The 27,103-nt window shown below is 45.9% G+C and overlaps 1 protein-coding gene and 1 long non-coding RNA gene across 3 annotated transcripts in view; one reads left to right on the top strand and one right to left on the bottom strand.

The window, feature by feature from the left end:
• LOC134909093 (uncharacterized) overlaps positions 1-27,103 on the bottom strand; it is a 203,883-nt gene that overhangs the window by 52,849 nt on the left and 123,931 nt on the right. The gene's annotated exons all lie outside the window — the stretch shown is intronic.
• HS6ST1 (heparan sulfate 6-O-sulfotransferase 1) overlaps positions 1-27,103 on the top strand; it is a 159,948-nt gene that overhangs the window by 112,102 nt on the left and 20,743 nt on the right. Inside the window, exon 2 of one of the 2 annotated variants that reach the window (XM_063915524.1) lies at positions 15,618-15,659. The exons of the other annotated variant lie outside the window; for it this stretch is intronic. Within the exon in view, the coding sequence (XP_063771594.1) occupies positions 15,618-15,659 (42 nt within the window). The remainder of the gene's footprint in view (positions 1-15,617; positions 15,660-27,103) is intronic. 2 annotated transcript variants of the gene reach the window in all.

Raw genomic sequence — 27,103 nt, 5'->3', positions numbered from 1 at the left:
ATACAGGGGCTCTAAAGCGCCCGTTACCTCAGATACAGACGCCGACACGGATACTGACTCCTGTGTCGACGGTGAAGAGACAACCGTGATTTCCAATAGGGCCACACATTGCATGATTGAGGCAATGGAAAAAGTTTACACTCTTCTGATAATATAAATACCACCAAAAAAAGGGGTATTATGTTTGGTGAGGAAAAACTTCCTGTAGTTTTCCTGAATCTGAGAAATAAAATGAGGTGTGTGATGATGCGTGGGTTTCCCCCCGATAACAATTGATAATTTCTAAAAAGTTATTGGCAGTATACCTTTTCCCGCCAGAGGTTAGGGTGCGTTGGGAAACACCCCCTAAGGGGGATAAGGCGCTCACACGCTTGTAAGAACAAGGGCTCTACCCTCTCTGGAGATGGCCGCCCTTAGGGATCCTGCTGATAGGAAGCAGGAGGGTATCCTAAAATGTATTTACACACATACTGGTGTTATACTGCGACCAGCAATCGCCTCAGCCTGGATGTGCAGTGCTGGGTTGGCGTGGTCGGATTCCCTGACTGGAAATTTGATATCCTAGATAAGGACAGTATATTATTGCCTATAGAGCAATTAAAAGATGCATTTCTATATATGCATGATGCACAGCGGAATATTTGCCGACTGGCATCAAGTATAAGTGCGTTGTCCAATTATACCAGTAAAGTGGTCAGGTGATGCGGATTCCAAACGGCATTTGGAAGTATTGCCTTAAAAAAAGGTAGCCTCTCAAAATAAGACGCCGTATTATCAGGCGCAGTCCTGGTTGGCAAGCGGACAAAAGGGTTCCTCTTTTCTGCTCGTGACAGAGGGAGAGGAAAATGGCTGCAGAGATCAGCCAGTTCCCAGGAACAGAAACCCTTTTCCGCCTTTGCCAAGCTCTCAGTATGACGCTAGGGCTTTACAAGTTCAGGCACGGTGGGGGCCCGTTCTCGATGAATTTCAGTGCGCAGTGGGCTCACTCGCAAGTAGACCCCTGGATCCTTCAGGTAATATTTCAGGGGTACAAATTGGAATTCGAGACGTATTCCCCTCGCCGTTTCCAAAAGTCTGTTTTACCGACGTCTCCCGCTGACAGGGAGGCAGTTTTGGAAGCCATTCACAAGCTGTATTCCCAGCAGGTGATAATTAAGGTACCCCTCCTGCAACAGGGAACGGGGTATTATTCCACACTATTGTGGTACCGAAGCCAGACGGCTCGGTGAGACCGATTTTAAAATCTAAAATCTTTGAACACTTACATACAGAGGTTCAAATTCAAAATTGAGTCACTCAGAGCAGTGATTGCAAACCTGGAAGAAGGGGACTACATGATGTCTCGGGACATCAAGGATGCTTACCTTCATGTCAAATTTACCCTTCTCACCAAGGGTATCTCAGGTTATGGTACAGAACTGTCACTATCAGTTCAGACGCTGCCGTAGGGATGGTCCACGGCACCCCGGGTCTTTACTGAAGTAATGACCGTAATGATGATATTCCTTCGAAGGAAGGGAATTTTAGTTATCCTTTACTTGGACGATTCCCTGATAAGGGTGAGATCCAGGGAACAGTTGGAGATCGGTGTAGCACTACCTCAGGTAGTGTTGCGGCAGCACGATTGGATTCTCAATATTCCAAAATCGCAGCTGGTTCCGACGACTTGTCTTCTGTTCCTAGGGATGATCCTGGACACAGTCCAGAAAGAAGGTATTTCTCCCGGAGGAGAAAGCCAGGGAGTTATCCGAGCTAGTCAGGAACCTCCTAAAACCGAACCAAGTCTCAGTGCATCAATGCACAAGGGTTCTGGGTAAAAATGGTGGCTTCCTACGAAGCAATCCCATTCGGCAGATTCCACGCAAGACTTTCCAGTGGAACCTACTGGACAAATGGTCCGGGTCGCATCTTCAGATGCTTCAGCGGATAACCCTGTCACCAGGGACAAGGGTATCCCTCCTGTGGTGGTTGCAGAGTGCTCATCTTCTAGAGGGCCGCAGATTCGGCATGCGGGACTGGGTCCTGGTGGCCACGGATGCCAGCCTGCGAGGCTGGGGAGCAGTCACACAGGGAAGGAATATCCAGGGCTTATGGTCAAGCCTGGAGACATCACTTCACATAAATGTCCTGAAGCTAAGGGCCATTTACAATGCTCTAAGCTTAGCAAGACCTCTGCTTCAAGGTCAGCCGGTGTTGATCCAGTCGGACAACATTACGGCAGTCACCCACGTAAACAGACAGGGTGCCACAAGAAGCAGGAGGGCAATGGCAGAAGCTGCAAGGATTCTTCGCGGGGCGAAAAACCATGTGATAGCACTGTCAGCAGTTTTCATTCCGGGAGTGGACAACTGGGAAGCAGTTTTCCTCAGCACGACCTCCACCCGGGAGAGTAAGGACTTCACCCAGAAGTCTTCCACATGATTATAAACCGTTGGGAAAAACTCGACAGGTATTGCGCCACGTCAAGGGACCCTCAGGCAATAGCTGTAGATGCTCTGGTAACACCGTGGGTGTACCAATCAGTGTATGGGTTCCCTCCTCTGCCTCTCATACCCAAGGTACTGAGATTGATAAGATGGAGAGGAGTAAGCACTATATTAGTGGCTCCGGATTGGCCAAGAAGGAATTGGTAACCGGAACTTCAAGAGATGCTCACGGAGGATCCGTAGCCTCTACCTCTAAGAAGGGACCTGCTCCAGCAAGGACCTTGTCTGTTCCAAGACTTACCGCGGCTGCGTTGACGGCATGGCGGTTGAACGCCGGATCCTGAAGGAAAAAGGCATTCCGGATGAAGTCATCCCTATCCTGATCAAAGCCAGGAAGGATGTAACCGCAAAACATTATCACCGCATTTGGCGAAAATATGTTGCGTGGTGCGAGGCCAGTAAGGCTCGACGGAGGAAATTCAACTGGGTCGATTCCTACATTTCCTGCAAACAGGAGTATCTATGGGCCTGAAATTGGGGTCCATTAAGGTTCAAATTTCGGCTCTGTCAATTTTCTTCCAAAAAAAAAAAAAAGAAATAGCTTCAGTCCCTGAAGTTCAGACATTTGTTAAAGGGGTACTGCATATACAGCCTCCTTTTGTGCCTTTAGTGGCACTTTTGGGATCTCCAGGTGGTTTTTTGGGTTCCAAAAGTCACATTGGTTTGACACACTTAAATCTGTGGAGTTAAAATATCTCACAGAAAAAGTGGTCATGCTGTTGGCTCTGGCCTGGGCCAGGCGCGTGTCAGAATTGGTGGCTTTATCCTGTAAAAGCCCTTATCTGATTTTCCATTCGGACAGGGCGGAATTGAGGACTCGTCCTCAGTTTCTCCCTAAGGTGGTTTCAGCGTCTCACCTGAACCAAACCTATTGTGGTGCCTGCGGCTACTAGGGACTTGGAGGACTCCAAGTTGCTAGACGTTGTCAGGACCCGGAAAATATATGTTTCCAGGACGGCTGGAGTCAGGAAATCTGACTCGCTGTTTATCCTCTATGCACCCAACTAGCTGGGTGCTCCTGCTTCTAAGCAGACTATTGCTCGTTGGATTTGTAGTACAATTCAGCTTGCACATTCTGTGGCAGGCCTGCCACAGCCAAAAATCTGTAAATGCCCACTCCACAAGGAAGGTGGGCTCATCTTGGGCAGCTGCCCGAGGGGTCTCGGCTTTACAACTTTGCCGAGCAGTTACTTGGTCAGGAGCAAATACGTTTGTAAAATTCTACAAATTTGATACCCTGGCTGAGGAGGACCGGGAGTTCTCTCATTGGGGGGCTGCAGAGTCATCCGCACTCTCCCGCCCGTTTGGGAGCTTTGGTATAATCCCCATGGTCCTTACGGAGTTCCCAGCATCCACTAGGACGTCAGAGAAAATAAGAATTTACTTACCGATAATTCTATTTCTCGTAGTCCGTAGTGGATGCTGGGCGCCCATCCCAAGTGCGGATTGTCTGCAATACTGGTACATAATTATTGTTACCAAAAAATTCGGGTTATTGTTGTAGTGAGCCATCTTTTCGAGAGGCTTCTCTATTATCATGCTGTTAACTGGGTTCAGATCACAAGTTGTACAGTGTGATTGGTGTGGCTGGTATGAGTCTTACCCGGGATTCAAAATCCTTCCTTATTGTGTACGCTCGTCCGGGCACAGTATCCTAACTGAGGCTTGGAGGAGGGTCATAGGGGGAGGAGCCAGTGCACACCAGGTGATCCTAAAGCTTTCTTTAGATGTGCCCTGTCTCCTGCGGAGCCGCTATTCCCCATGGTCCTTACGGAGTTCCCAGCATCCACTACGGACTATGAGAAATAGAATTATCGGTAAGTAAATTCTTATTTCTCTAACGTCCTAGTGGATGCTGGGAACTCCGTAAGGACCATGGGGAATAGCGGGCTCCGAAGGAGGCTGGGCACTCTAGAAAGATCTTAGACTACCTGGTGTGCACTGGCTCCTCCCACTATGACCCTCCTCCAAGCCTCAGTTAGATTTCGTGCCCGGCCGAGGTTGGATGCACACTAGGGGCTCTCCTGAGCTCTTAGAAAGTTATAGTCTTAGAATTTGTTATTTTCAGTGAGACCTGCTGGCAACAGGCTCACTGCAGCGAGGGACTAAGGGGAGAAGAAGCGAACTCGCCTGCTTGCAGCCGGATTGGGCTTCTTAGGCTACTGGACACCATTAGCTCCAGAGGGATCGACCGCAGGCCCAGCCTTGATGTTCGGTCCCGGAGCCGCGCCGCCGTCCCCCTTACAGAGCCAGAAGCAAGAAGATGGTCCGGAAAATCGGCGGCATGAAGACTCTGTCTTCACCAAGGTAGCGCACAGCACTGCAGCTGTGCGCCATTGCTCCTCTCACACACTTCACACTCCGGTCACTGAGGGTGCAGGGCGCTGGGGGGGGGCGCCCTGAGGCAGCAATAAAAACACCTTGGCTGGCTAAAATACCTCAATATATGGCCCATGGGGCTATATATGAGGTAAATACCCCTGCCAGAATTCCATAAAAAACGGGAGAATAGGCCGCGAAAAAGGGGCGGAGCCTATCTCCTCAGCACACTGGCGCCATTTTTCCCTCACAGCTCGGCTGGAGGGAAGCTCCCTGGCTCTTCCCTGCAATTCTACAGTACAGTAAGAGGGAAAAGAGAGGGGGGGCATTAAAATTGGCACTGTATACAGTATATTATATAAAAGCTATTAGGGACATAACTCAGTTAGTCCCTGTATATATATATAGCGCTCTGGTGTGTGCTGGCATACTCTTACTCTGTCCCCCCAAAGGGCTTTTGTGGGTCCTGTCCTCGTTTAGAGCATTCCCTGTGTGTCTGCGGTGTGTCGGTACGGCTGTGTCGACATGTTGAATGAGGAGGCTTATATGGTGACAGAACAGAGGCCGATATATGTGATGTCGCCCCCTGTGGGGCCGACACCAGAGTGGATGGATAGGTGAAAGGTATTAACCGACAGTGTCAACTCCTTACATAAAAGGGTGGATGACGTAACAGCTGTGGGACAGCCGGCTTCGCAGCCCGCGCCTGCCCAGGCGTCTCAAAGGCCATCAGGGGCTCAAAAACGCCCGCTCTCTCAGAGCAGACACAGATGTCGACACGGAGTCTGACTCCAGTGTCGACAAGGTGGAGACATATACACAATCCACTAGGAACATCCGTGACGTGATCCCGGCAATAAAAAATGTGTTATACATTTCTGACTTTAACCCAAGCACCTCTAAAAATGGGTTTTAGGTTTGGGGAGAAAAAACAGGCAGTGTTTTGTTCCCCCATCAGATGAATAAATGAAGTGTGTGAAAGCGTGGGTTCCCCCGTTAAGAAACTGGTAATTTATAAAAAGTTACTGATGGCGTACCCTTTCCCGCCAGGTGGATAAGTTACGCTGGGAGATATCCCCTAGGGTGGATAAGGCGCTCACACGTTTGTCAAAACTGCCGTCTTAGGATACGGCCACTTTAATAGGTACCTGTTGATAAAAAACAGGAGGCTATCCTGAAGTCTGTATTTACACACTCAGGTACTAGACTGAGACCTGCAGATAGTGCTGCTGCAGCGTGGTCGGTGACCCTGTCAAACAGGGATACTAGTTGGCAAACATAAAAACATATTAAAGACGTCGTCTTATATATGGGGGATGCACAGAGGGATATTTTGCCGGCTGGCATCCAAAATAAATGTAATGTCCATTCTGTCAGGAGGGTATTAGAGACCTGTCACTGGACAGGTGATGCTGACTTAAAAAGCGCATAGAGAGCCTTATAAGGGTGAGGAATTATTTGGGGATGGTCTCTGGGACCTCGTATCCACAGCAACTGCTGGAAAGAAATAATTTTACCTCAGGTTTCCTCACAGACAAAGGTACAGTCCTTTCGGCTTCAGAAAAGCAAGCGGGTCAAATGGCGCTTCCTTTCTGTACAGAGACAAGGGTAGAGGGAAAAAAGCTGCACCAGTCAGCCTGTTCCCAGAATCAAGATTCTTCCCCCGCCTCCTGTGAGGCCACACCATGACGCGGGTGCTCCACAGGTGTAGCCAGGTACGGTGGGGGGCCGTCTCAAAAATTTCAGCAATTAGTGGGCTCGCTCACAGGTGGATCCCTGTTTCTTTCAAGTAGTATTTCAGGGGTACAAGCTGGAATTCGAGATGTCTCCCCCCAGCCGTTTCCTAAAATATGCCTTGCTGACAACTCCCTCAGGCAGGGAGGCTGTGCTAGAGGCAATTAATAAGCGGTATTCCCAGCAGGTAATACTCAAGGTGCCCCTACTTCAACAAGGACGGGGTTACTATTCCACACGGGTTGGGGTACCGAAACCGCATGGTTCGGTGTGACCCATTTTATATTTAAAATCCTTGAACACAAAAATTCAAGTTCAATATGGAATCGCTCAGGGCGGTTATTCCAAGCCTGGACGAGGGGGATTACATGGTATCCTGGGACATCAAGGATGCTTACCTGCATGTCCCCATTTACCATCCTCGCCAGGAGTACCTCAGATTTGTGGTACAGGATTACCATTACCAAGTCCAGACACTGCCGTTTGGACTGTACATGGCACCGAGGGTGTTTTATCAAGGTAATGGCCAAAATGTTGATACTCCTTCAAAAAAAGGGAGTTGTAATTATCCCGTACTTGGACAATCTCGTTATAAGGGCGAGGTCCAAGGAGCAGTTGGTAGTCGGGGTAGCACTATTTTGGAAAGTGCTACAACAGCATGGTTGGATTCTAAACAGTCCAAAGTCACAGCTGGTTCCTATGACACGTCTACTGTTCCTGGGGATGGTTCTGGACATAAACCAGAAATAGTGTTTCTCCCGGAGGAGAAAGCCAAGGAGTTGTCATCTCTAGTCAGAGACCTCCTGAAGCCAAAATAGGTAGCGGTGCATCATTGCACGCGAGTCCTGGGAAAAATGGTAGCTTCCTACGAAGCAATCCCATTAGGCAGGTTCCATACAAGAACTTTTCAGAGGGACCTGTTGGACAAGTGGTCCGGATCGCATCTTCCGATGCATAGGCTGATAACCCTGTCTCCAAGGACCAGGGTATCTCTACTGTGGTGGCTGCAGAGTGCCCATCTTCAAGAGGGCCGCAGGTTCGGCATACAGGACTAGGTCCTAGTGACCATGGATTCCAGCCTTTGAGGCTGGGAGGCAGTCACACAGGGAAGAAATTTCCAGGGACTTTGGTCAAGTCAGGTTATTTCCCTACACATAAATATTCTGGACCTGAGGGCCATTTACAATGCCCTGAGGCCGGCAAGGCCTCTGCTTCAAAACCAGCGGGTACTGATCCAATCAGACAACATCACGGCAGTCGCCCATGTAAACCAACAGGGCGGCACAAGAAGCAGGATGGCGATGGCAGAAGCCACAAGGATTCTCCGATAGGCGGAAAATCATGTGTTAGCACTGTCAGCAGTGTTCATTCCCGGAGTGGACAACTGGGAAGCAGATCTTCTCAACAGACACGACCTCCACCCGGGAGAATGGGGACTTCCTCCAGAAGTCTTCCAATAGGATTGTACACCATTGGGAAAGGCCACAGGTGGACATGATGGCGTCCCGCCTCAACAAAAAGCTATAAAAGATATTGCACCAGGTCAAGGGACCCTCAGGCGATAGCTATGGACGCTCTGGTTACACCGTGGGTGTACCAGTCGGTTTATGTGTTCTCCCCTCTGCCTCTCATACCAAAGGTACTGAGAATAATAAGAAGGCGAGGAGTAAGAACGATACTCGTGGATGGCCAAGAAGAGCTTGGTACCCAGAACTTCAAGAATTTATATCAGAGGACCCATGGCCTCTGCCACTCAGACAGGACCTGCGGCAGCAGGGGCCCTGTCTGTTCCAAGACTTACCGCGGCTGCGTTTGTCGGCATGGCGGTTGAACGCCGGATCCTGAAGGAAAAGGGCATTCCGGAGGAAGTCATTCCTACGCTTACTAAAGCCAGGAAAGAGGTTACAGCAACTCATTATCACCGCATATGGCGAAAATATGTTGCATGGTGTGAGGCCGAAAGGGCCCCAACAGAGGAATTTCAACTAGGTCGATTTCTGCATTTCCTGCAAGCAGGAGTGACTATGGGCCTTAAATTGGGTTCCATTAAGGTACAGATCTCGGCTCTGTCGATTTTCTTTCAAAAAGAACTAGCTTCAGTACCTGAAGTTCAGACATTTATAAAAGGAGTGCTGCAGAGTCAGCCCCCGTTTGTGCCTCCTGTGGCACCTTGGGATCTCAACGTGGTGTTGAGTTTCTTAAAATCACATTGGTTTGAACCACTAAAAACCGTGGATCTGAAATATCTCACGTGGAAGGTGGTTATGTTATTGGCCTTGGCTTCTGCCAGGCGAGTATCAAAGTTGGCGGCTTTGTCTTGTAAAAGCCCTTATTTGATTTTCCATATGGATAGGGCAGAATTGAGGACTCGTCCCCAGTTTCTCCCAAAGGTCGTGTCAGCGTTTCACCTGAACCAGCCTATTGTGGTGCCTAGGCTACTAGGGACTTGGAGGACTCCAAGTTGCTAGACGTTGTCAGGGCACTGAAAATATATGTTTCCAGAACGGCTAGAGTCAGAAAATCTGACTCGCTGTTTATCCTATATGCACCTAACAAGCTGGGTGCTCCTGCTTCTAAGCAGACTATTGCTCGTTGGATTTGTAGTACAATTCAGCTTGCACATACTGTGGCAGGCCTGCCACAGCCAAAATCTGTCAATGCCCATTCCACAAGGAAGGTGGGCTCATCTTGGGCGGCTGCCCGAGAGGTCTCGGCTTTACAACTTTGCCGAGCAGCTACTTGGTCAGGGGCAAACACGTTTGCAAAATTCTACAAATTTGATACCCTGGCTGAGGAGGACCTGGAGTTCTCTCATTCAGTGCTGCAGAGTCATCCGCACTCTCCCGCCCGTTTGGGAGCTTTGGTATAATCCCCATGGTCCTTACGGAGTTCCCAGCATCCACTAGGACGTTAGAGAAAATAAGAATTTACTCACCGGTAATTCTATTTCTCGTAGTCCGTAGTGGATGCTGGGCGCCCATCCCAAGTGCGGTTTATCTGCAATACTTGTACATAGTTATTGTTAACTAAATCGGGTTATTGTTGAGCCATCTGTTGAGAGGCTCTATTGTTTCATACTGTTAACTGTGTTTCATATCACGAGTTGTACGGTGTGATTGGTGTGGCTGGTATGAGTCTTACCCGGGATTCAAAATCCTTCCTTATTGTGTACGCTCGTCCGGGCACAGTACCTAACTGAGGCTTGGAGGAGGGTCATAGTGGGAGGAGCCAGTGCACACCAGGTAGTCTAAGATCTTTCTAGAGTGCCCAGCCTCCTTCGGAGCCCGCTATTCCCCATGGTCCTTACGGAGTTCCCAGCATCCACTACGGACTACGAGAAATAGAATTACCGGTGAGTAAATTCTTATTTTTCCAGCAATTTTGAAACCACATAATAATAATAATTACTACTACTACTACTACTATCCTTTAATTATGTGGCGCCACAAGGGATCTGCAGCGCTCAATTACAGAGTACATAAACTAAATAAAACAGGAAAATAGTGACTTACATTTGAAGGCAATATAGGACAAGTACAGGGTTTATAAACCTAGCTACATCAGGAGACGACACTGACATAAGTATCAGGGTGGCAGAAAACCACGGGATTTGGTGCCGTCGAAGATGGTTTATGTAAGAGAAGTATAAGCACATGAGGGTTTAGAGCCCTGCTTGTGAGAGCTTATATACTAAATATCAACCTTAGTTCGAGAAGTAGTATTACCCCCACACACCGCAGCTCCACACCCACCCATCCCAGTCAAACTAAGAGAAATTAAAAGGGGCAAACATTCCTGCACTTAAAGTAGTAGTTTTGTGGATAAGATTTGGGTGGGGTGTGTGCAAACTGAAATCTAAATTGCCATGTAGAAATTAAGCAGCCAGTATTTACCCTGCACAGAAACAATCTAACCCAAGAACATTCCATTATGGAGTAGTTACCCCATGTTGGCAGTTCAGATAATTAGACCTGTGAATCTCTATCATCCCCTTTATCAAGCTGTAGCAGAGAGCTTTCATTATTCAGTCACTACATCTGACTATTTAAGTCCCTCATTCAATCTGTTTTTATAATAGTAAATTAATGTAATCTGGGTGCCCAGTGCAAAGCCATCCGTGTTTTCAGATTCGGGTCATACAACCTTCCAAAATAGTCATATTGAACACCACATCCTAAGCTTCCCGGGCCCTGGTGACCCTCGAAACTCCCACTTATGGGTGTAACTTCACGCCTTTCAAGGTCCGCAAATTGTGTCTTCTCCAAAATCGGGACATTTGGGAGGTATGGGTAACGTAAGTACACCCTTTGCTGTTTCCATGTCAATAATTGAGGTGCTTATCTCCTGAGTCAGTGGTTCTCAAACTCGATCCTTAAGGCACACTTACAGTCCAGGTTTTAAGGATATTATTATTATTATTATTATCCTTTATTTATATGGCGCCACAAGGATTCCGCAGCGCCCAGTTACAGAGTACATAAACAAATAATCAAGCAGGAAAACAGCAACTTACAGTTGATGACAGTATAGGACAAGTACAGGGTAAATAAACATAGTTACATCAGCAGATGACACTGGAATAAGTATCAGGTGGCAGAAGACTGCTGATGTGGTACAGTTGAAGATTATTAAAGTAAGACAAAGGATAAGCACATGAGGGAAGAGGGCCCTGCTCGTGAGAGCTTACATTCTAAAGGGGAGGGGTAGACAGACAGGGGTGAGACAGATGGGGTACATAGAGAGCGTGGAACAGAGGGTTAGGATGAGATTTGGCTGGGTTTGGTGAAGAAGTGGGTCTTGAGAGCCCGTTTGAAGTTTTGTAGAGAGGTGGAGAGTCTGAGGGGGAGAGGTAGGGAATTCCAGAGAAGTGGTGCAGCACGTGAAAAATCTTGGAGGTAGCAGTGGTAGGAAGTAATCCATGGCTGAGCACAGATGCCTAAATTAAATTGACGGAGGTACCTATGCCCATGCATGGTTATCCTTAAAGCCTGGACTGTTACGATGCATTGAGGACAAAGTTTGGGAACCTCTATCCTAAATCCCCATTTATTTATTTATTTATTTTTCTCTAGTATTTTAAATATTTTAATAATAATACACATTGTTTTCATCCATTTCAAATTCAAGATTTAATTATTCCTTCATTTACATACTGTTTCAGAGTTTACAGATTAGTAATAATTTATATTATAAACTGGAGGCTGCTGTGTACTGCGTCCTCCTGTATGGTGGCAATAAGAGCCGTGTGATAAACAGACAGGAATGTGTGGATTTTACTGCTGACCTTTTCTCTAACCTTATTAAAGAAATGAATGCTTTACTTCTATACATGGTCTCCAGTCAAGGTCACCAGTTCAGAGCTGGTAATGACTGGAAATCTAGCCTATGATCTGCAATTAATTAGCCTTTCCTTAATTGCAGAGGAAAAAAAGCTAAATAAGCCAGGGAATGTCAACTTGTATTCCCCAGGAAAAGAGTCCTCTATAACACTGTTCAGCAATATAACGTTATATATTTAGCCAAACCTTTGTGTATTATATCTGTCACATCCCCTTCCTGTCCAAATCTAAAATATAACCCCCATCCCCAAGCCCCCCCCCCCTCCCACGCACACACCCTACCCCTTCCAACCATTAGCTTTGGCTCTGCATGTTTTCGCAGTTATCGGACATGAAACAAAGCTATTTTGTCTTCTAATTCAGCTCGGAACGTGCATTTACAAGCCTATGCTCAGCGCAGGTTAGCTCTGGAGCTATGGCATACTAACATGCCCGTTTAATATGCATTGCGATGTCTACCTTTTATAGTCTTGTTGTCTGCTAGGCAAATACTTTACACACGTCATGAACACAAGGCAGACATCAGATAACACTAGTTTCAGAAGCAACTGAAATGATTAAATATATAAATGGCTGGAGATGGTAATTGAGTTCGGGAAAATAGCAGCGGAATTCTCTGACCAATATGCCAGCCCCCATCTCTGTCACGGTCTCTGCTCGGGTCAACTTGTTGGCATTGTTCCTGTAACTAATGCAGGGGGCCCTTGTGAAAAGAGTGCAGTCCATTAAACTTTAGAAGAGTCTTTCACAGCTCCGGCTCGGGAATAAAACACACTGGAGTGACTGCTACTATTATATGCCGGGTCACACTCGCTGAATAGCCCTGGAGCACCAGAGCTATGGTGATATGAAAATACCATGAGTTTAATAAATTAGAAAATACCTATTTATTAGTGATGACAGCCCTAGTGTTCTACAAATCAGCAACTTCCGAATGGTCTAATGGGTTAAACTATTAATGTACCCGTAGAGCAGAAAACAGGTCAGCTTACCACTGGTATGAGATTGTCCTGGCTTGGCACAAGCTCTGTTCATTTGTTTACCCATTAGTGCTAAACATGAGAGTGCCCTTACAACACTCCTGTCCTAAAAGGGTCTGTGTTCATCATGTCATTTGTATACTTAATGGAATATTTGTCCATAATGGCTTTTTAATAATGGACAATAAACCATCTTCTTAGGAAGTACTTTTACAACTGTCCTCTTTTATGGCAGAATAATTGTTGCTAGAAGTAAGTGCTCATGAGGCCTTTATCCTTCCTGCTGTATGTACAACCCTCTCTGAGAGTCAGTGCAGCTACCCTCACACTGTCCGATAGAGAGGGGAAAGAATTCTTGGGAAGTCGCTCACACACGTGTTCATTAAGTTAATTTTTGCTGGCTAAAAAATCTGCAATATGGAACACGGCGGTGGCCGTCTTGAAATTGTCGTCTTTGGTAATTTTTATGGGGGGGTGTAACTGTAAAACAGGTCTATTCCAGTGTTGACTGGAGAACATGATAACCGTATCCTTCACTGTGGTGTTCATTTTAGGACATACCTCCATCCATGCAAAAAAAAAGTGATAAATCGTATGTATAATACAATGGGTCTAATGCAGAGAGAGGGATTGGGTATGGGGTACCGGCAGCTAGAATACAGACATCGGCATCCCGACTGTGAAATATCAACAGAGGAGCAGAAGGAAGGTGAACCCTAATCCCCTCCCTCCCACTGCTTAACCCTAACCTTCCCAGGATACTTGCTTTCGGGATTCCGGTTGTCAGGATAACGATGCTGAGATCCCGAGCGCCGGGTTCCCAACTACGTCCCAGACAGGGACCTAGGCCAGTTTATATAGCATTGGTTACGTAAAGTAACTCTGTGCATGACCAGAGAAGCTGCTGAATGCCTATACGCTGATGGAGATTTGTGTGATTCTGTGAGTTATGCCCACATGACTAGGAGAGATGCTGGAAAGGTGTGTAATAGTGTAGAAAGAGTACAATAATGTCATATTCGCATAAAGGGGGTCATTCCGACCCGAACGCTCGCTGCAGTTTCTAGCAGCGATTGGGTCGGAACTGTGCATGCGCCGGCGCCACAGTGCACCAACGCATGCCAGCCGTCGTTGCCTAGCGATCGCCTCCGAGGCGGTCACTGGGCGGGAGGGAACTGGACGGCAGGGGGGGGCGGGCTGCCGCGGCTGCGTGACGTCACACGCAGCCATTGCGGCCCGGTCGGGAGCTACTCTTGAAGCTGTGCGATACCTTTGCACTTCTGCGGGGTGGGGCACTAACATGCGGGGCGGACTAGTCCTGTACTGGGTGTTCCCCCGCATGTCAGTGTGAATTATTTTAGCTGTGCTAAATTTAGCACAGCTATGATCAACTCGGAATGACCCCCAAAATACGAAGACCAGCACAAAGGCGCATAGTTATATGCCTGCAAAAGCTGGTACCTGAGGTTATGTGCATATGCACAATGACTACTATCCCCTCCTAGCAAACTGCATTCTGATTGGCTAATTGTGAATCTACCATTGATGCTGATAGGTTCATTCCACATGAATAGTTATTTTGCAACCAACTACTGGTTAAAAATATGGATGTATGCGTTGTATGTCTGATGCAACTGAGTTTGCTATTGTGGCCAATCTGTATGCATCTTGCAATACTTTTTGAGTGAATTCATTTTACACCTGCGATTTGATGCCGGATTACTGCCAATCCTGCATCCATCCACTGTTATATGCAAATGTGTGTGTGTGTGTGTGTGTGTATATATATATATATATATATATATATATATATATAGATATATATATATATATATATAGATATATATATATATATATATAGATATATATATAGATGGATGGATGGATGTAGAATTGGCAGTGATAGTGCCCCGAATCGCAGGATTCTGGGAACAACAAGTGATTTGTTAGTTCTCTAGTAGCAATATACACATGATACTTGGAAACGAGTCCTTCCTCTCATGTAAATATTCTGTGACTCACTGCATTACCAGTACAGGTCGCTCCCACTTCAGTGAGTGGGATGCTGGAATGTGTATAACACACCAGAAAAATAAAAACAACAGTAGGTTTACAGCAGAGTTATGTAGGTCTGAAATGAAATGTCTGAGCAAACTCATTGCATACCCTGTGGATTTCTAAACTGCTTGGATTGTTGTTTTTCTTTGTCCGGAGAATGTTCCACTGAAAATGCTATCATAATTCATTTTAACGTGCAAGCGAAATAACCACTTTATCATTGTAAATCTGGCACCTGGAAGCTACATGGGATAAGTAATCTGCGTGATCGCCAGCCAGGTTCCAGGCAAATTACAGGTTAGGGTAAAAAGGGCTAGATGTAGCGTCGGCTCAGAGTAAACCATTCTGTTTGTAGTTATTAATGGATGGTAACGCTTGCAATGTACAATATTTATTGCATTCTGCTCTTTGCTACATTATTGCTTTCTATTTTTGTTCCAGACAAGGCACATACTTATTTTTAGGGACCATTTTGTACCATTTGCAGAAACAGTTGTTGGTTGATCTCAGTCCTGGGTGGCCATTATTTACAGATGGAACATAGATTACTGCTGCCAGAGGTGGACCGTAGCAATTAGCTGTGTTTTGCTTGGCATCGTTCCGTTGACCAATCAGTGTTATGTGACAAGATAACAACATGTGTAATCCATAAATGGCACCTCCATCTGCAATAAATACAGTTTTATTTCATTCTATTTTAGTTATTCTGAGACGCGCTTACTCCCAGAGAAAAATGCCGGATGGTAAGGAAAAGAAGTATCCACACTATCCACCCGTCATATTGCTAGATCAGATCACAGATTTGGGGGGGATATGTATATGTGTCAATTATCAGGCATATGTATCAATTATCGGGTAATTTCTTATCGCTGCTATTTGCAGCAACATTAAATTCGCCATTATGTAGCGAAAAACATGCAGGCACAGGGGCTCCAAAAGGATCACGTCCAGCTGCGATGTGTAAGAAGGGAAAATGATCCCGAATGCCATAGTTTTACTTCAATATCGGGACCTCCATGGCGCTACTGCACAAGCACAGTCTTCTAAACACGCGTGTGCGGAACCCTCTCTTGGTCATTTTTGCAGACTGTAGCTCATAGGCTACAGCAGCTAACGCCGGGTTCCCTCTCCGGGTGTACGAAGCTGAATTTAAACAGCCATCATAGAAACCTGGAATATTACGAGATGAGAAGCATTTGGCCTATCTAGTCTGCTCTTTTAAGGGTGCGGTTATTAGGGTTAGGGGTTACAGTTGGATTAGGGGTTTGGTTAGGTTATTCGTGTTTGAGTGTTAGGGTGCAGATTTAGGGTAAGGACTGGGGTGTTATGGTAGTAAGGTTAACTTTTAGGCTTTTACCTATCAGTGTTTGGGTTTAAGATTAAGGGTGAGGGTTAGGGTATTATGGTGAAGAGTATTAGTGATTGGGGTTAGGAGTAATAATAATTATTTTATTTCTATAGCGCACTTTCTCCAATGGGACCCAAGGCACTTAAGGGTGAAGGGTTAAGGGGCTAAATGTAATAGCCTCCGAGTTGCCTGGAGGGGTGGTCTTCAGTTTGCCGGCTGTTGTGATCCTGGTTCACAGTATACCGGCGCCGGAATCCCGACACCCGGCATACCGACACCTTTTCTCCCTCTCTGGGATCCACGACCCCCCTGGAGGGAGAATAGATACATGCGCCACCGTGCCCGCAAGGAGCGCATTTGCGGTCGCCCAGCTGTCGGTATGCCGGGGGTCGGGATTCCGGCGCTGTATACTGGCCACCGGGAGCCCGACCGCCGGCATACCATACTACACCCGCCTGGAGTGCGAGTCTGCCCGTTTCTTTAAAGCAGCAATTACAAGGCAATCTGACATGGAAGGACTGCAGCAGATATTGCGGTGAGATGTGGAAGAACCGAAATAGACTAATGTAAGACCGCTTTCCACACGAGTAAACGTCATATGTATTACACATAACAGTCGAGCCTGCATCATATCGGTAATGTAAATAAGCACAGGATGCCAGTAAATGTACAGTGACGTCACTGGTTATACCCAGCGTGGATCTGCAATTCTGCACAACATGTTTTACTAGGATGCTGCTTTTAAAATAAAAAGTGAACCATATCGTATTTGAGCTTTAGTCTATGATTAATACAAAACCGATATACAAGCTAACTAAAAAATAAACCAATACTTTATCCTGTGAATGTGCGAAGGTACTTTAGAATTAAAATGACTATAATTTACTTTTTTTCCTGTTTCATTCAAATGGCAAAACTTCTCTAATGTAGTGCCGGTCACAGGAGGGGTTAGGTTGTCATGGAGGGATAAAAAGGAAACAATATATGCGTTTCTGTGTTTTCTGTCCTTCAGCGGATATATTAAGGGCTAGTGTGTCAGCTACTGAATATTTATCACACTGGAGAAAGAGGTTCATGATGATGTAAGAGTAATATAGGAATTGTGAATTCAGCATAGTAGCTTATGGTGCATAGTATTGCAATTTGGGAAGCACTTATTGGCTAGACTGGGCGTGGGGATGTGATGTAGGTGTGGCCTAAATACTCATGATTTCCGAAATTCCGAGTGTTAGGACTCGGAATTTAGGATAGTTTTAGCAATGACAGTAATTTTAGCAATGACATTAATATTTGTGTTAGAACCAGAGGTGTAGCTAGGGATTTCGGAGCCCAGGGCAAGTTCTGGTAGCGGCGGTGAGGGGAGGGAGAGACGCTGCGCTCTCCTCCTCTCACATTTCGGCGTGACAGGGGCGAGTGGGGCATGATGCCCTGGCCGCCAGCGGCGCCCCCCCTCTCCTGGGCCTGCCAAGGCACCCAGGGCACGTGCCCCACTCGCCCTACCCTTGTTACGCCTCTGGTTAGAACCAATTAAACTTGCCACTTGGGGTTTTAGCAGATCAGGGGAGTATGATTAGGGAGGAATGATTTTGTGAACTGGTAGAATGTCTTCTGGATACCTAGTGAAGTAGATATGTTGGGCAAATTATTACATTTGGGACAATGTTGTAAAATTTGCTGCTTGTACAGCTTTATTGTATGGTAGCTGGGCACAGTACATGTCAACGTGTGGCATTGTTTAATAGTATGACCTCAGAAGAATGTCAGATTGTATCAAAATGCAGTAACATAGAGATTTAAGGCAGTGGCTTTGTACCTTCAGATGTGTCCTCATACATCGTGGCCAAACAGCCCCTTTCGGCACTCCAGTCCCGTGTGACTGCCGCATCAGGCGTCTTATTCGCTCAAAATAACTCTTTCACCAAATATGCATCTTATTTGCATCTCTAATGCGCCTGAATACTGGCCCTGCATTTCGTTATGCTTAATATGCAACTTTATACCAACTCCTCTGCTCCCAAAATACTAATCTACGTACATGAGCCACAGTAAGCAAATCTATATTGTGACTATGATGTGAATAAGACTCAAGATTCAAGATAATGCACAAAAGTACGGTAATCGCTATCTGGTACTGGGCCAGTCTAAAGGCTTTCATGTGCACAAAGCATAGGTGAGGACACATCTGTTTCAAGTTTTTACGTTATAGCATTGGACCCAAAAACTTTGGCTACCATGGGCCCAATGCAATGCAATGCAAGACAGCCGGTGCTCTGAGATTTTGGTCAAACTCGTATGTTTTGGGGGGTTTTAAGCGGCAATCGTTTGCAAGGCAAAAATTATTGCCGCTTTAAAAAAAAAAAAAAAAAAGAGTTCAGCTGGAATCTTAGTGCTCTGACCATCTTACACTGCATTACTTCCGGTCCTATTTGTTTGGTGACAGGACCCATAGAGCCTAATTCAAGGTTGATTGCAAAACATTCTCCACTAATGGGCAAAACTGTGCAGTGCAGGTGGGGCAGATATATCGTGCAGAGAGATTTAGATTTGGGTGGGGTGTGTTCAAACTGAAATCTAAATTGCAGTGTAAAAATAAAGCAACCATTATTAACCCTGCACAGAAACAAAATAACCCACCCAAATCTAACTCTCTCTGCACATGTTATATTTGCCCCCCCTGCAGTGCACATGGTTTTTCCCATTAGAGAAAAAAGTTGTTTTGCAATCAACCTTGAATTAGGCCCATAGTCCTCTACTTTACAACGTGTCTCTATACTACCAACTAACAAACTCATCCATAATATTTTTTATTTTTTCTGTTTTATACTAGACCTGGGGCCTAATTCAGAGTTGATCGCAGCAGCAAATTTGTTAGCAGTTGGGCAAAACCATGTGCACTGCAGAGGAGGCAGATATAACATGTGCAGAGATAGTTAGATTTCAATTCAAGGTTGATTGCAAAACAACATTTTTCTCTAATGGGAAAAACCATGTGCACTGCAGGGGGGCAGATATAACATGTGCAGAGAGAGTTAGATTTGGGTGGGTTATTTTGTTTCTGTGCAGGGTTAATAATGGCTGCTTTATTTTACCCCCCTAGTCCCTATTTTTTATGTTAAATTACTGGTACATTGAGCAGATGCTTCTATATAAATGTATATGCTTTATCCCTCACCTTTCCTTTATTTTATGTACCATTTGTCTTAATTATTGTACAGTGCTAGGAAACCTTTTAGCACTATTTCAGTTATTCAAAGGAGTTCTTCTGAAAAATGTTCAATTATGGGATAGAAACATATCTACAAATCCTACATTTAGTATGCACTTCTTTTTGTTTTAACGCCTAAGCATTGGTAATTACTCAAAATATTTTATTTTAATTAGCAGCTAATCATGTAGTAATGACTTTAATCTTTTTTTGGTGCCAGAGCTGGGTTAGTCTGGCGTTTCCTGTAAACACAGCTGTACTGGGTATAAGGTAGCTGCAGGGGCTGTTTGGATGCTAATTAGGGCTGCTAATTTTATCTCTGGCGCTTAGTAACCCCTCGTCTCCCAGCGGGGCAGTAGGGGAGTATGTGTTACAGAGCGGTTGGTGTTCTTCTTTGGTATATGAACAGTTAATCTGTATGCTGATGGTGCAGCCATAACACAAGGGCATGCTACCTATCTGTAGAGCACTAGAGTAGCCAGTCATCTAGCTTTGGTTGTATTACGAAATCACATTCATGTAGTGTATTCAGTATTACAGACCATAGCACAGGAATGCACAAAGCAGTTAAGAATGGTATTTATGTTTAGGGAATATTAGGCTGCAGCAGGAATGTACAATATGCAGCAGTGGGGATTTAAAGGGCCAAAGGAGGATATTTAAAGGCAAATGTGCCTTAACCCCTACTGTCCCAGGCCATCCATTAGACTCCTACATTGTCAGGTAGTCTCATGGACTCAAGGGAGAGCTGGTCACCCTTCTGCATCCCACTCACTTCCTAGTGAAATGGACAGGGCAAGGCTAAAGCACTATCCCTATCCTCTCTACGTGATGTTTCCGTTTGTATTACTGCGCCATAGTGGGTAGGGTCATTTCCCCCTCCTAACACCACAATGGGCGCATGCATCTCCACTTTGGAAGCAAAAAAGAGGAGGCAAGTATGACTTATCCACGTAACCAATCAGACGTTTGCTCTCATTGTCTTACCTGCGCTCCTTCATATTTATTCACTTGTTGGATGTACTGTATAGGTGGGTACACACTAGGCGATGTGCTCAGTGAGCGACATCGCCTAGTGTTTCCCCATATCACTAATGATATCGCACAGTGATGTCATGCCGCTGCCGGCCGGAGCATGCAGCTTTGGACGATGAGTCCAAATTGAGCTACATGCATGACCGAGAGATGTGAACGACCCCCGTGGCCGCCCATCGCTCGTCGGCAGCAACATACACACTGGGCAATAAAGCAAAATATATCGCTCAGGAGGGGGAAAATGAGCGATATAGTTCCTTGTGTTAATGAATGTTGGCTTTTTATTAGTAAATAAGCCAGCATTATCTATTGTATCAGGGAGAAGACCACTATTATGCTTCTTTTGTTCCTCTACTTTTAAATACCGTGTGCTTCCTGTGTAACATAGAAACATAGAATTTGACGGCAGATAAGAACCACTTGGCCCATCTAGTCTGCCCCTATTTTATTTTATCCTTTAGGCAATCTCAACCCTTTTTTAACCTTAATTCTTTGTAAGGATATTCATAGTATCCTATCCCAATGGCCCTTTCACCCCCTCCCCTTTATAGTCCTATGTGGTGTAGTATACCTAATTATTCTAATTTATAGTGCATACTGTGCAGTTAAAGGGACACGCATCTTACACGTTGACCTCCCATGATTTGTCATCTCTGGCCATTCTCACATGTATAAAGTCACATACTATAAGTAAGCTTTAGATGCTACAGATTCAGATTAATAATAATTCTTTACTTTTGGACACCCCACCCTCTCCAACACCTCCAATCTCTCTTGTGAAAATAGGAGTGGTCTAACTGGATATTGGTGTGAGTATGTAGAGACATTATTTAGGCCTAATGTTCTGATTTTTCCAATATTATGTTGTCATACGTTACTGCTCCCCTGGGAATTCATGTAGTCATATTACCACATTCATTTAGAATCCGCACTGGACTAAGGGAGGAGAATCAAAATTGTCTGGTGCTGGAGGATTCCACGCTGTGCTGTACAGGTCATCCAATTAGTCACTTACATACTTCCCATTTGTAGAAGTTTTAATTTAATGTTCAATTGTACTTTTGGGGCAGATGTATTAACCTGGAGACGGCATAAGGAAATGATAAACCAGTGATAAGTGCAAGGTGATAAACGCACCAGCCAATCAGCTCCTAACTGTTCATTTACATATTGGGGCGGATTGGCTGGTGCGTTTATCATCTTGCACTTATCACATGTTTATCACTTCCTTATGCCATCTGCAGGTTAATACATCTGCCCCTTTGTTCTTTCCGAGGCGGGACAGGCGTGCATGAGAATAGGGTGTGGATGCACATCAGTGTGCCGTATACACTACCTGTATGCACAGCACCCGCATACCACTGTTCTGTTTAGGAAGGACGGACAGAACCCTCAAGCAGGATTGTGCCACCTAAATGGGAACAGTTCATTGAGATCATGGTGAGTGTCGTAACCCCTAACTGCTACCTCCTGCAGCTGTGCCCCACCCTAACTGCCCCATCCCACAGCTGTGACCTACCCTAGCTGCCCCCTCCCGCAGCTGTGCCCAACCCTAGCTGCCCCCTCCCGCAGCTGTGCCCAACCCTAGCTGCCCCTTCCCGCAGCTGTGCCTAACCCTAACTGCCCCTTCCCGCAGCTGTGCCTAACCCTAACTGCCCCTTCCCGCAGCTGTGCCTAACCCTAACTGCCCCTTCCCGCAGCTGTGCCTAACCCTAACTGCCCCTTCCCGCAGCTGTGCCTAACCCTAACTGGCCCCTTCCCGCAGCTGTGCCTCTCCCTAACTGGCCCCTTCCCGCAGCTGTGCCTCTCCCTAACTGGCCCCTTCCCGCAGCTGTGCCCAACCCTGACTGGCCCCTTCCCGCAGCTGTGCCCAACCCTGACTGGCCCCTTCCCGCAGCTGTGCCCAACCCTGACTGCCCCTTCCTGTAGCCATTCCCATTCCGCAGCCTAGCCCTAACTGTCTCCAACCCTAACCCTAAAACTAACTTTATACTTACTGTCTGGATTCCGTTGTCGGGATGGTGACTGCCGGGAACCTGACTGTATCCTCTTGAGTCCATACCATTGGTGGAGCATTGGTAGTTTTTCAATATTAATTTTTATTATTTTGTAGATGAACAAAAGAAAATGGGAATGGGGTACAGAATCGAAAAAAGGGGGGGGAGGGACGGGTTAGGGGGGGTACACAAACAGCTCACAAGCACATTATTACATAAAGAAAAAAGAATAAGAGAATCCACTAACAATAGGTCCTTATGGAGCTGAATTCATCCAACAATAACTGCAAATCAGTTGGTTAAACTAAGTGTCTCTGCGTCGTGTATCACACCTGGCGGGCGATTATGCCAGTAGGTGGTCCATGAAAGCCAGCGAAGAAGAGGACAAGATGCAGTGGAGGCATAAGCCACCCCTGCGGTTTCAAATTCACAATGAGACTGTATAGTCTTTTCTATCACAGTTATACGGGGGACCCCGGGGGAGCGCCATTGACGGGCGATTAGAAGTTTGGTGGTGATAAGTATATGACCCAAGATATATTTTTCGCACGGCGATAGGTCACCATAATAGAGGTGTAGAAGAGCTAGCCGTGGGTGTGGAGTTAAACGGTGGCCCAACACCAAGCTTATAAGGTGAAAAACAGAGTTCCAAAGTTGGGCTATCGTTGGGCACTCCCAGAAAACATGCAATAAGGTGCCAACATTACCACAGTTGCGCCAACATAGATTAGACGTGGAAGGGTGCATCGCATGCAAGCGGGAAGGGGTGAAATACAAACGGTGGAGGAGTTTATAATATAATTCCATATGTGAAATACATTTAGATATTTTAAAGCATGTTTGGAAGATCGTCTCCCATTCCTCCTCCGAGACGGAGCATCCAAGATCCGTCTCCCATTTCAGTTGAAATGGAGCTTTCTGTAGCGGTTGAAGGTTGGTAATATAATTATACCATTTAGTGATGCCTCCCCTGCCCTCCCCGGTATCAAGGAAATTCTGGACAAGCTTAGGCAATGGTGATATAACATGGGGGGAGCTGGAATTCCCGTGAAGCCAGTGTCTAAGTTGCAAATATTTATAAAATTCCCTATACGGCAATGAAAACTTTTCTTGTATCTGAGCAAAAGAAAGCAGGGTGTTGTCCACCATTACATCATGGAGAGACAAAATTCCCCTGGATATCCAGGCATCGAATCTCAGATCGGGAATCATGGAGGCTATGCCCGTCAGCGAAAGAGTCGAGGAGGGGAGGACAATACCCGTCCCTCTAAGTGCTACTTCCAGCCAGGCCTTACGAGTAGACTGGACCGTGAGGGATCTAGATATTAACATTTTGCCCTAATTTTTCGGGAGCAGCAATATATCGGTCAGGGGGAGTGGGGAAACAAGTCCCTGTTCAAGGTGAACCCACGGTTTACGGACAGAGTGTGAGTACCAGGCACCTATTTGTGCAAGTCGGCACGCTAATTGATAGGCATGTATATCAGGATAGGCCAGGCCCCCCTCCAGTTTGGGCCGGATCATCATTTTCCTGGCCAGTCTCGGTTTCCTACCTTTCCATACATAGGAACTAAATATAGCATTAAATTTGGATAGGAGATAGTTAGGCAGGAAAATGGGGATGGCCCGAAATAGATACATAAGCCTGGGAAGAACCGTCATCTTCAGCGCGGCTATTCGTCCTAACCATGATACATGTTGCATCATCCAATCGGAGACCAGGTTGGTGAATTTACGCAATAATGGGGAATAGTTTGCAGAGATCAAATAATCTATCTTCTGGGTGATATGAATCCCCAGATATTTGAGGCTTCTATCCTGCCAGGATTATGTATAAGAAGCTTTCAACGTGGATAAAAGGGGAGGTGGGAAGTTTATAGGGAGCGCTTCCGTTTTGATATTATTGAGTTTATAATAGGATACCACAGAATAGTCGGTCAAGAGTGTGTGTAAAGCTCGCAGAGAGTTAGTAGGATCAGTAAGTGTTAAGAGGACATCGTCCGCAAAGAGACATATCTTATGCGATTGTCCTAAATAGTCCACGCCTTTAATTAGGGCCGTAGATCTGATTTTTTCAGCTAGAGGCTCTATCGCAAGAGCGAATACAAGCGGGGATAGGGGGCACCCTTGGCGTGTATCATTTGTGATCCGAAAGGAAGGAGAAAGGAGTCCATTCACACACACCCTTGCCGAGGGATTAGAGTATAAAGCGAAAATGGAGGTGAGAACTCTGCCATCAAGGCCAAACTTACGTAGCACAGCTTGAAGATATCCCCAGTGGAGGCGATCAAACGCCTTCTCCGCGTCCAACGAAAGCAATAATAAGTGGTCGTCCGAGGCGGAGAAGGCGTCCATCACATTTATTACTTGTCTAGTATTATCGGGGGACTGTCTAGCGGGGACAAATCCCACCTGATCACAATGAAGGAGAGGGTTGAGTCTGTTGGCCACTAGTTTTGCATAAATTTTGAGGTCCGTATTTAGTAGTGCAATGGGGCGATAGTTAGGCATCATAGCGGGGTTCTTCTCTGGCTTGGGGAAGGCAACTACACGAGCCTCCAACATCTCTATCAGAAAGTTCCCGACGGAGGAAGCGTGATTATATACTGAGTCTTGAATCGGGGTGAGGGGGCTTTTGAAGCATTTATAAAATATATTAATGAACCCGTCAGGGCCTGGCGCTTTATCCAATGGGAGTGAGTCAATCACTTGATCTATTTCCGTAGGGGACCAAGGCTGATTTAGAGTCTATAGAGAGTCAGAGTCCAGTGAGGTGAGGCGCATGTCTTTCAGAAAGGCCGCAATAGAAGCTGGTGTGGGTTGTGGAATAGATGAGTCTTCTTTCAAGTTGTAGCGGGTGGAATAGTACGCGGCAAAGGCGTCAGCAATTGCAGACGGGTCTGTTAATTTGATGTTATTTTAATCGACAATCGATTTCACCCTCTCCTTAGCGGTCTTCCCCCTCAGGGGGCAAGCATTCTACCAGCTCTGTCCCCTTGCATATAAAACTTTTGTCGCAATCGGAAAAGGTTTTTGTGGACTTCAGTTAGGGCCAATTTATTTATCTCATCCCTGATACGGATTAGATCACGATAAATTTTCTTATTTGATGGGTTCAACTTAAGTTGGCTTTCCACATCCTTAAGCGTTTCGAGTGCTATCTGTTGTTCACGGGAAGTTCTACGAATATAGGCAGCAGCTTGTATAGCCGCTCCCCTAACTACCTCTTTGGGGGCACACCAGTGTGTAAATATAGACGTGTCAGCTGGGATATTAGTCTCGATGTATAGAGAGAAGGCCTGGGATATCGATCGTTTAGCTTCTGCATTCGTGAGGAGATAGTCTCCAAGACGCCATAGGGTAGGAGTGGTCCTATTACGTCGAAGGTTCCAATGGACAGAGAGGGCAGAATGGTCAGACCATGATACTGGCAGGATAGAAGCCTTTGATACCTGTTGAAGGGTCCATTTATCCGATATTGCTAGGTCGATCCTAGAGAAAGAACAATGTACTGGGAAGAAAAACGAGTAGTCTCTACAGGTCGGATTTTTAGCTCTCCAGACATCGTAGAGATCATACTCGTGTAAAATATTCCGGAAGGAGTAAGAATTATCTCGGAGCGGGCCTGCACTGGAGACAGAGCGGGTCGAGGATCTATCCATCGTGGGATCAGGGGCAACGTTAAAATCCCCCAACAGTAACAGCGCACCCGAGCGGTGCGTCTGGAGGGTCTTAAAGAATTTTCTAAAGAAGGGTATTTGTTTGGTGTTGGGTGCATACAGCGTAGCCAAAGTAAACAGAATGGTGGGTTATACCCTCAACTGCGCAAAAGGCTTTGTAAACTCAGTCTATTTTTTGTCTTAGCGTAGCCAAAGTGTCTGGTTTATCCTCCAATTTACCTGTCAGGATGAGGTAAGGTATCTACCTTCCCGATCTGAGATTCGATGTTCAAGAGAAAAGTCACATGTATTAGAAAGTAACAAGGCCACCCCCGCTTTTTTCTTTGGGCCGTTGGACATATAACAGGTGGGGAATTTTCTGTTCATAAGTGAGGGCGGTGATGAAGACATGAAATGAGTCTCCTGAAGAGCAACTATGTGTGCTCTACATTTCGCAAAATGGTTCAGGGCCAAACAACGCTTGTTGGGTGAATTCGGACCTTTCACGTTCAATGAGAGAACTTTAACCATCAGGCATCTTAGGTAACAGTGCTATATACAATCTATAGGCATGAACTGTATAATGAGCTAAACAAGAACACGTGTACAAAAACTTGGAAAGACAGAGAGAGGGGGAGAGATAGTGAAGGTAGAAAACATAGTAGGCACCACATGGATGCCAAACAAGGTCGCCTTAAGAGGCAACACATGGGGTCGAGGTGAGGGGAGAGCCCCTCCCTCACTCCTTTAGCAATTAGCATATGACCGCAATATCAGAAAAACAGAGAAAAAATGCAATAGCAAATTCAAAGTCCCGGGCAATGTATGGGGTCATCTCAGAGGCAAGCGGGAATACTTTGCTCAGTAACTACCTAAGGCATTGACCGGGGGAACAGAATAAAGACCTAAAACAATGCAGGAATGAGTAAAGAAATCAAGTCCA

Source organism: Pseudophryne corroboree, chromosome 4 (assembly GCF_028390025.1).
Source record: "Pseudophryne corroboree isolate aPseCor3 chromosome 4, aPseCor3.hap2, whole genome shotgun sequence".
NCBI classification, from domain to species: Eukaryota; Metazoa; Chordata; class Amphibia; order Anura; family Myobatrachidae; genus Pseudophryne; species Pseudophryne corroboree.
Note: the sequence above shows the minus strand (reverse complement) of the source record. Positions and strands in the feature narration are given on the sequence as shown.